This window comes from Ctenopharyngodon idella, chromosome 7 (genome assembly GCF_019924925.1).
Source record: "Ctenopharyngodon idella isolate HZGC_01 chromosome 7, HZGC01, whole genome shotgun sequence".
Lineage (NCBI taxonomy): Eukaryota > Metazoa > Chordata > Actinopteri > Cypriniformes > Xenocyprididae > Ctenopharyngodon > Ctenopharyngodon idella.
The window spans coordinates 46,418,210-46,429,175 of record NC_067226.1 but is presented as its reverse complement, the minus strand read 5'-3'; the positions used below and the strand labels follow the sequence as shown (position 1 = coordinate 46,429,175).

The window sequence follows — 10,966 nt, the reverse complement described above, 5'->3', positions numbered from 1 at the left end:
ACAGAAAATCCATTGTCAAACACATTAAAATTGTAAAGAAACTATTTGAACTCTTCTCGAAATGGTGTTTTTGCATCATATAAATGATTCGCTCTTAACTAAACAGATGTGAGGAATGTAGAGCACTATGTCTTTAGCATGTTCATTGTGCAGGGGAATACACAGCAGTTTGTCATAGCTTTTACACATGTGCACAAATACTGTATACTATGTATAATTTCTTTCTTTTGATTTCAAAGTGAACAAATTAAGTGTTTTCACACATAAGCATTGGTGTAGATCATCGCTAAATGCATTTACTGATCGCATTTACTCATTTACTTCAAAATTCAATTCATATTTTTTTGATGATACTAGATGACACATGTGTGAAAATAAACGGGAGTAGCTACTTTTTCCCACTTCAACTGCCGCAAATTACTGTAAATGTGCATAAATATTGCATAATATTAGAAAGGCACTCCCACCAGCACAAATTCTACACCCATGAGTCTCAAATGACTGTAACAGACAACCTATATAAAGACAGTGATCGTCCGACTAAAGCACCTGAAAACGACTGGATGACACAGAGGAACACCTGACACTCAACACAGGTATGATGATGAAATTAACTAGTATCTTCATATTATTAATATTAGTATTATTAATATCATTCTTATATATTATTTATTAATATTGGTGGGGTTTTTTTTTACTCTATCTGTCTGGTCTTATAATATAATTGTTGCCTCTATTTGAATTTTACATGTTGTGTCAATTAGGTACTTTAATTGTTTTATTGACATGGCAAATTGTAGCAAAAATGCTACAAAAACTCTCTAACAACAATTATTAGCTGAATACATTAATAGCCTAAATAACAATTGACACTGAACATGGTATAGATGTAATGAAGACATTAAATGTTGATTTAATCAATCACCTTCATTGTATTAACTCAAATCTTTTAATTTTAATGAACTCAATTTTAAGGCAACCAGGTAACTTACTTTAAGTTAAACCAACAATTAACGTTATGATGAGTGATTGACATTTCTGCACTTCATGAACAGAAAGCAACACTTGAGTAAAGCTTAAAACTTGTTATTCCGTCATAAACTATATAACATATCGCCTACTTTTTTGTTTTCTGTGTTTCTTAAATCACATTATAACTGAGGCATCACAAAATACAAGTTAGTTGATTAAAAGTATTAGAACACTATCAATTTAGTTTAAAAATGTTATCATAATTATCTTTTTTATTATTTTAAATTCCAATAGACTTTACTTTGAAAAAGCTCAAGAAATGTCTGTGAAAAAATGGATTCTCCTTGTCGCCGGCTCAAAGGACTGGGAAGATTATCAACACCAGGTTTGTCTTTGTTTTTGTTATTTCCATTAGAAAAATTGCTCATAAATTCCTCAAGGTGTGCTGTACTACCAGTTGAATATGATGACAGTAATTTCTAGTAATTTAAACATGGAAATCATCTTTTTTTTATTTGTGTTTCAGGCCAATGTGTGCTGTTTCTATAAGATAATTAAGAAACATGAAATTCCTGATGAGCAGATTGTGGTGATGATGTATGATGACATCGCTCACAATCCTCAGTGAGTAATTTCCTCAAGCTTTTGAGTATCATGATGTGTTTCATGGTTGATCTCAATCTTCAGGGCTAAACCTGTTGTAAAATTCGCGAAAGCATACAGCTGACCGCATTACATAAGTATCGCTGCGCCACCAAAGTCCCTTTAAAGGGAACCCCTGGTGTTAAGACTTATATGGCTTAATATAACGTAAACGATGTCTCTTACTGAAATATGTAGTAGAAAACCATTGAAAGATTTACGTTATTTAAGAAATCCATGACATATTTGGACCGATTTGGACAATGGGCGGCAATATTTTGTTTAGGTGCACAGTGCGTTTTATGTCGATGACGTCAAATGGTTGCACTTACTGAGCTACTGACACTACCCTGTTGCTATTTTTACCACAACACAACTCGGAATATAATATACGACGCCACATTGCATAGCTTTTGGTTGTAAATTTTAGTCGATGAGCCACAAGAGAAATGCGTAAGTCTTCACTCCTTTACTAGTGATAAGAGGAGAAAAGAATGGGAAGTTGTGACGAACTTCCTAAAGATCCGCGTCTTTGTTCTCTTCACTTTAGCCCTGTTGACTTTGAGGCTTTTAGTAGACCACAGCTGAAAGAGCTTACAGTTGCCGATCGATATTTAGTGTATGCTTTAACCAAATGCCGCGCCTGTCGTGGAGACTGATGAAGGTGAGCCTATAACACATCTCGATTGAGACAGACTGCCTCAAAGCACGTGTGTGCTGTGATAAACGAGATATCTGTGATCACATAAACAGTAGCATCTTCTCAGCTGTTTAACTGTGTGTAATGCATTCAGGTGGTCAGACGATTTTTACACGTCAATCATACAACAGTAGTTTGAATAGCCACAGAGACATTGCACAGCTTAGATGTTTTCATCCTCACTAATTTTGCACTCTGGCTCAAATTGAAAAGGCTGATCGGGTTTTAAAAGGAACCCCGCGGATATTAAGACATGTATGCGTTACTAGATTACCATTGCGTCAAAACATACAGATAAAAAAGCCTCAAAGTCATCAGGGCTGAAGTGAAGAGAACAAAGACGCAGTTAGGAAGTTTTATTCATCCACATTCTGCACAACTTCCCATTCTTTTCTCCTCTTATTGCTAGTAAAGCAGTAAAGACTTACGCGCTTCTATTGTGGCTCAATGACTGAAAATTACAACCAAAAGCTGCACAATGTGGCATCGTATATTATATTCCGAGTTGTGTTGCGGTAAAAATAGCAACAGGATAGTGTCAGTAGCTCAGTGAGTGCAACCATTTGACGTCATCGACTTCAACGCACTGTGCACCAAAATGGCGTGCAACAAAATGGCACCGCCCATTGTTCAAATCGGTCCAAATATGTCATGGATTTTTTAAATAACGTAAATCTTTCATGGGTTTTCTACTACATATTTCAGTAAGAGACAACATTTAAGTTATATTAAGTCATACAAGTCTTAACACCAGGGGTTCCCTTTAAGACAAGTCATTTCACTTGGCAGCCATCTTTAAAACGCCTCTCGGGCATTCAAGTGCAGCTCAGCTCCTATCTCTTTGAATGAGGAAACATCAAATTCTCCAAAGCTGTTTGCCAAGCTTTCAATTAAATTTCATATTTGAAATCACCAATGAAATCTGACAACAACTGTCTCATAAATTTTGTTTCTAAACGCTCAAATCATGAAAACAAACGGTCTTTTTCAGGCTGGATCAAGTTAATGCGCATACGCAGTCCTAAATGCGCATCTCTTGTGCCCTTATTTCGGAGGCGCACGCCTGACTGTTTCTATAGGAACCGGAGCTTCTAACGCAGGGATGCCAGGTTTTCACAACAAAACCCGCCCAATTGCTACTCAAAACTAGCCCAAAACTAGCCCAGTGGCATTTCAGGGGGGTCCACCGGTAAAAATCAAGTTTTTGGCGGGGTTCCCCTGGTAAAATTCGCTATTCAGGGGCTAAATATCATGTTATTCGGGTTCGTTTCAACCCGCGGACATGAAAAACAACCTGCAGCAACAGTGTAAAAGTAGCCCAATTGGCAATTGGCTCTTATTTAGAAGGCGGGACTTATTCTGCCATATTGCGTGTTGCACTTTCTCCCATTCAAAACAATACAAGTGACGCCACTGAATATGTATGTTGCTGCATCTGTCTTAGCAACCACTCTTAGCAACGTAAACATATGTTTGTTCATTGAAGCTACTATGTAGAAGAGTTGTGAGAGAGATATAATGTTATCGAGTGACCGAGCGTATTACCTGCATTCAGAATTGATTTTCCTTCAGGTCAGTCCTACGTTCATAATAAAAAATCTGTTTGAATGTCTGCTCCAATCTTGTCCTTTTAAACAGTTAAAAAACAGGGTTTTACCCTGCCCTGCTGACACTGACAGCGCTAGCATTTGTCATTTGCGTTTTGTTCCGTGTTTACAACAAGTTTCAATTTAAAAGTCTTTGTGACTAAGTGACTCGCTCATAAAGAGAATCTTTGCTGCCATCTAATGGCGCAATAAATGTAACTTATATTGCTGTTCACAGTCAGGGACTATTTTTTGCCAGCGGAAGGAAGGCTTTTAGTGATTTTACTTAATGAAAGTTGCATTGATACATATTTTTTGGCTTTAATATTTGTATTGTGTGGTAACCGTTTTATAAAAGCAATAAGCCCCAAGAAACTGTGGTTTACAGTGAATTTATAACAGCTGTTAGGCACGACGTGGAGTGCCTAAAACCCCCTTAGCTGTTATAAATTTACTTTAAACCTTTAATTTACCACAGTGTAAGTGTAAAGTACAGAAGTACGGTGTAATTATTATTATTTATTTTTTTTAAATAAAAAAAAAAAATTGATATTTAATAATTCTGGAAACACGTCATCACAGAAAAGGAACAATAGATTGTTGGAGCTGATTGCCTTTAACACGTTAATTTTCTTCTCTGCCTGCAGAAACCCAGCTAAAGGAGTCATTACCAGTGTAGTAGACGACACAAATGTGTACGTAGGAGTTCCGAAGGACTACACTGGAGAGGTAACATTTGTAATGTTAAATATTGTTTTGATGTTTTTATTCCATTTCTGAGCACAATTGTAATTTATGGCAATAATGATCAATTATGACAATTATGATCTTAAAGGACGTGACCCCAGAGAACTTCCTGGCTGCTCTTCAAGGGGATGACAATACAGGGAAAAAGGTCATAAAAAGGTTTGTTTGTTTGTTTGTTAAGAAGAAATCTTTCAATGCTACCAATATGTTATTTATCAATATTTTATCAATATTTATACCTAAGTAGTATTTTACTTGTGTGCAGCCCTAGGTTGTAACTTTTTTTGTAACATTCTTCAATGTGTTTGTCAAAATACGCAACAATTTTCTATGAATTAATAAATGACAGCACCACCTACTGGTCAAAAAGCAATTTTATCCCATTATAAATGATTTTACATGAGGATTTTGCCTACAATTAATCACCAGGGATACTACAGCTAAATAATTGTAACGGATCTGCCGCTTCTGTGCTTGGCCCTGCAATTACTGCTGTCAGCTAATATGAATTTGCAGCTAAAATGAAGAACCATTATTATTTTCATTTAATGCAGTGACGCAAATGACAACATATACGTCTACATGACCGGTGTGGGAACTGAAGGCACATTTGAGTTTCCTGAGAAGTCAGTAAGTATAAAAAGCAAAGATTTAAGAGATTATATTAGAATAATGGACATGATAAACCGTATATACACAGTATATACACAAAAAAAAGTCGCTGTTTGGATTTAAATATGCAAATGTTTAAAAGTCATTCTTGGGATCACTATTCAGGATCAGGATCATTATTGCGGTGATCATTTTCACACATAAATTGGCACCTCTGAGTCCTAAATTCATTGAAAGTCTTTGGGATGTGCTGGAAAAGACTTTACAGAGTGCTCACCTCTTGCATTGTCAATACAAGATCTTCACCAAAAATTGATGCGATTTTTGCAATGTTTCTGATGCAATTTTTTCCTCTTGATGGAACTAATAGTATTTCTATTTCACCTCTAGATGGAAATAACATGGAAATAATGTTATGTCCATCTAGAGGTGCATAAATTTTGGTAAAGATCTTGTATTGACAATTCAAGAGGTGAGCACTCTGTAAAGTCTCCTCCAGCACATTCCAAACACTTAAACTGAGGTTAAGGTCTGGACTCAGAGGTCCCAATTCATGTGAAAATGATTCTTCATGCTCCCTCCCAACCATTCTTTCACAATTTGAGCGTGATGAATATTAGCTTTGTCATCCTGGAATATGGCCATGATGTGTCTTCCTACATGGTTGTTTGAGAAATGAATAGCTACACACTCTATCAGTTAGGGTTAGAAGAAGTGTTGGCAAACATATAACATGCTAGAAACATAATAATCACTGCAATAATGATCCAATCATAGACTCTTAAGCATTTGCCAAATTACATTCAAAAGGCGACTTGGCCGGGCAGGGTATATATAATGATGAGCCAAAAATATTATGTTATAAAAATGCCCATTCTCTATTGTCAAAAGTGTAGAAATGTATGAACAGAATTCACTTTTAAACCAAGCAGCTTTCTGTAAACCAACTGAATATGAGCAAAATTTACAGGCAAAACTCCCAATTGCGTGGATTCCTGTTGGAAAACATTTTTTTCCCCACAAAATTTCGCAGAGAAACAATAAACTAGACTGCAGGTTAAAGAATCATTTATCTGAACATGCAAAAAAAAATAATAATAAAAATAATAATAATCTATAGTAAAAAGCAAAAATTTGCATCACTCATATATTTATAAATGTAGCTATGGATACACAATTGATACAACTAAACATACAACTTCTTTGTTTATAAGTGATCATCTTAAAAATGATACTATTTACCCTGTAGTTATGGATTTTAGAAATAATTGCAGGGGATAAAATGATAAATTCAAGATTTTGTATGTAAATACATAAATTATAACATAGGTTCTGTTGCGTTTAATCGGACATCCTGCTGACTTCTAGATCATTTATTCAGTATTTTTTTTTAAATTACAGCTTTATCCAGCTGATATCATTGGAGCAATCAACAACATGAGTCAAAAAAACAAATTCTCAAAGGTACGTATTCAATTGTTTACATATTTTTTTACATACAGTATATATAGAGAGAGAGAAAGAGAGAGAGAGAGAGAGAGAGAGATGAATTCTGTTTAATTATATGTTGAACTTAAAGATCATTTGCTAAATGTCCAAATGTGACAATCTTACCCTCTTCCAGCAAATCCCAATCTTTAATCTGAAAGGAAATTCAAACCTTGCGATTCTTCTTTCTTCTCTTCTATAGCAGATCCATGTAATCCAAAAGTGATAAGAGTACAGCTTTCACAACTGCTACCGCAAAGCTATCGAAAGGAGCAAAAACAACCTGTAGTGATATAAAACACCTGATGTAATAGAGAATCAGTTGTTTACAATTTTAAAGGAACACTCCACTTTTTTTGAAAATAGGTTCTTTTTGCAACTCCCCTAGAGTTAAACAGTTGAGTTTTACCGTTTTCGAATCCATTCAGCCGATCTCTGGATCTGGCGGTACCACTTTTAGCATAGCTTAGCATAGTTCATTGAATCTGATTAGACCATTAGCATCTTGTTTAAAAATCCAAAGAGTTTCGATATTTTTCCTATTTAAAACTTGACTCTTCTGTAGTTACATTGTGTACTAAGACCGACGGAAAATGAAAAGTTGCGATTTTCTAGGCCGATATGGCTAGGAACTATACTCTAATTCCGGCGTAATAATCAAGGAACTTTGCTGCCGTACCATGTGTGCAGCAGGCGCAATGATATTACATTGCCCGTGACCCAAAAAAAAAAAAAAATAATGGAGTGTTCCTTTAAATATCTCGTACCATTTCCTCAACATCTATATGTGCTGCAGATGGTGATATTCATGACCAGCAGTTATTCTGCAAGGATGTTCGAAGGCCTTTCCGAGTGTGGAAATGGTAAGATATTACATGAAAACCACAACTGACCTGCCTTAAAAGTAACAAGATTTGGGCTCACACTAGTTTTTATTTGAAAGTTGTGTGTCCATAACCCATTTTCCACAAAAAAAAAAAAAAAAAAAAGGTTCTAATCTGTTCTGATTCTGTCACCCAGCCTATGCTTTGACTGCATGTGACAAAAATATCCAGAGCAGTCCCAGTGATTATGACAAACACAGGAACATCTACCTCTCTGATAAATTCTCATCTACTTGGTTGAAATACCTTGATACGGTATGTGTTTTCTGTCAATGAACTTTAAACTGCATATGGCATTATTAGCTCAAAATTCTGATCTAATTACAGTCACAAAGTAGACATGACGTGTGTGCATTTGTCTTTACATTCTCAGGCTGACTTTAACACAGAAAAATTCCGTCGGCTGATAGAGTCTAGACAAGAGAAGTATATTAGAGAAAATCCCGGTCCCTGCCCCTGCCAGTTTGGGAACAAGGTATTAAAACTTTAAAACTTGTGGTTTTGAATGACACATAATGAGAACATTTAAGTTGTTATTTTAATATAACAGGATATGAACACACACACACACACACACACACACACACACATTTTTCTAAATTCATTTTTTTTCTTTAGGACATCGCCAACTGTTACCTCAGTGAGTTTCTGTAAAACTGAGCTCTCTGCAAGCTGTTCGGACCATGTTCAAGAAAGCATCCTTCTGAGTAGCACATGAAAATGAAAACAGTAATCTGATTACCTTTTATACTACTTTCTTGTTTCAGAATTCTGGCTTTATGATTTGAATTAAATTGATAATTTGCAACATTACGCACTATCGTTCAAAAGGCTGCATTTGTTTGATCAAAAATAGAGCCTGAAATGGTAATAATGATGTGAAATATTGTGAAAACAATAAAACTTGGAAAAATATTAAAAGTCCAGTGATTGTGTTATTGATTATTCATGGATTTGGCAGTTTCTTTAATTCTACAGTGTCTTGCGGTGCATTTAGGGTCTCCATTTTAACAGTTTGTTCCCTGATAATCGGACCCATGAGTATGATTCTGTTAATTAAAGTCACAGTAAGTGAATGTTTTCTGTGTGCTGATAAAAAGTTTTTCTCAACCTTTTTTTGGACCAGCATTATTCAGCACCTATTCATTATTCAAATCCCTTAGTGTCCTTTCATAATAACGGTGATTATTGTTATGTGTTTACAATTATTATTATTATTATTATTATTATTGACCAAACTGTAAGCACAGCAAGCTAGATAAGAAAGTTGATCTGGAAACCATTAATCTCCCTTCAGTAAAAATATATTGTGTAAAGATTCACTTGCATAACCAAGTTACGCTAACCAAAAAAGTGAAAATCTTGCCCATCGTCACAGATGACTGGTTGCATAAATAATGTTATGCTTAAAGTGATGCTATCAGTTGAGTGATGTATATTGAAACAATGCAAATCAGAGAAATATATGATCAATAGGTGATTTTTTCTTTTTTTTTTGGCCAATAGTCAGCTATAATTATGACACAAGTAGCTTGATTCCCATGACAGTTGTAAATATTGTTGCTCTTTCAAAACACGGTTTTAGAATCCTGACCAGCCCAATAGAGAAACACTGAGCCATACAATAGATCTCGCCAGGTGGCCGAGTTCAGATGATAAACGGCTAAATCCTCAGATCTACTTGTCTGAACAGCTTCTTTTTTTCACAGAAACTCACTGATATTTTGTCTGATTTTCTAAAATGCTAAAAACAAAAAAGATCATGTAGTTCAGGAAGAAGGGCAATTGCAATATCAATCCTGAGTGGACTCGCTGAGTGGATTCGCATATTTTACATACAAATTCTGTTATTTTTAAATCCATTTTTATCTCATTGGAGAAACTTTCTCTACCCATTGATAAGCAAAAAGAATTGCTCATCAGAAGGATGAGGACTCCACCTTCTGATTTGCAAGCATTGACCCGTTTAATAGAACACAAAGGGCCCTATCATACACCCCGCCAGGCACAACACAAGTGTTTTTTGCTAGTTTCAGCCCGACGCAGTTATCAGCGCCATGTTGTTTAAATAGCAAATGCACTCGTGCCCATCTGTTCGCCCATGAGCGTGCTGGTCTGAAAACGAGGTGTGTTCAGGCGCATTGTTGGCGTGTTGCTATTTTGAGGCAACTGAAAATGACTGCGCCATTGACCAACAAAAACCTGCTCTAAAGTCAATGATGCAGTTTTATAAAAAAAAAATTATTTAAAGGGCGTGTTAGTAATATGCGCCTATAGGTGGGTACACAGCCTGTATACACTCTGCTTGTTACACACACAGGGACGCGCAGCAGCACACACACGTGTAAATAGCGAATCCGCCATATAGTGCAAACGCAACTGGCTATTAAAGCGAATGGGAGATGAGACTCTGATTGGTTTATTGCATGTTACGCCCAAAACACACCCATGACTCATTAAGAGACTAGGCACAACCCTTTTGGACCATGTGCCTGGTGCACCATTTTTTCTGTCGTTGGCAATACTGTAGTTTCACGGGCTAAAAATTGTGAAATGTGCTAAAACTGTAAATGACATATGATATCAGCTAGTAAACAATTAGCTGGTACTGGCAATGCAAGCCCTTTTTGGGAATAACAAGAGTCACAGCTGACAGTGCTTCCCCCACCTTCACTTCAGCACACTATTATTAGGAAGGCGTGTCATTATACATCCACCCATCCCATCTACAACCATCACTGTGTGCCCGCACTGTGTCCTGCTTTAGGCCAGATTTGTTTCAGGCACATACAGATGTTACTCTGTCACAATGCCGGTGTCTGTGTGTTTACACTTCACAGAGGTGAACTGAGCTCCTGAAGGAACGCTCACAGGCAGTGTCTCTGTGTCCCGTGTCTCATGACCCTGCCTCTGTACACCTCAAACCAGAGCTGGGGAGTTGAAGCTGTCCAAAACGCTCACTATCTAGCATATGAATTCCTCGCCAAACCTCTGGCCTTCATAGAGATGTTAGTGATGTGCATGGTGCACACCCAGCCGTTTTAAATAAGATTATGTATCAAAATGACCCGTCTCACTGTCTTCACTGATGTGCGGTGATACACACACAAAAAAAATGTATTCACAATACAATACATAAAATGACCTTGCAATGTAATATCTAGAAGTTATTTTAATTGGTAATACAACCAAATGGTTTTACACAAGCCATAAATTTGCCTTTTTCCCCTCAAAGCACTAAAGCTATGAAAAATTTGTGACATATTTGTGGCATGCGACTGTCAGAAGTTACATTCAGGACGATTTATTTGCAAACAAAGTAAAGGCCTGGTAAG

The 10,966-nt window shown here is 36.3% G+C and overlaps 1 protein-coding gene across 1 annotated transcript; it reads left to right on the top strand.

Moving 5' to 3' along the window:
- The first annotated feature begins 460 nt into the window (after nt 1-460).
- Nucleotides 461-8,540, top strand: LOC127515139 (legumain-like). The gene is made up of 11 exons (XM_051898464.1): nt 461-596; nt 1,267-1,357; nt 1,499-1,596; nt 4,548-4,629; nt 4,736-4,806; nt 5,202-5,277; nt 6,661-6,723; nt 7,544-7,610; nt 7,768-7,886; nt 8,005-8,106; nt 8,250-8,540. Exons 2-11 carry the CDS (start codon nt 1,292-1,294, stop codon nt 8,283-8,285), a joined length of 780 nt encoding a protein of 259 aa, XP_051754424.1. The 5' UTR covers nt 461-596; nt 1,267-1,291; the 3' UTR covers nt 8,286-8,540.
- The last annotated feature ends 2,426 nt before the right edge of the window (nt 8,541-10,966 follow it).

Coding starts and splice junctions, on each gene's coding strand:
- LOC127515139 (XM_051898464.1), top strand. CDS start 1,292: ATGTCTGTGAAAAAATGGATTCTCCTTGTCGCCGGCTCAAAGGACTGG. Junction 4,630..4,735: donor CGAAGGACTACACTGGAGAG/GTAACATTTGTA, acceptor ATGATCTTAAAG/GACGTGACCCCAGAGAACTT. Junction 7,887..8,004: donor GGTTGAAATACCTTGATACG/GTATGTGTTTTC, acceptor TTACATTCTCAG/GCTGACTTTAACACAGAAAA.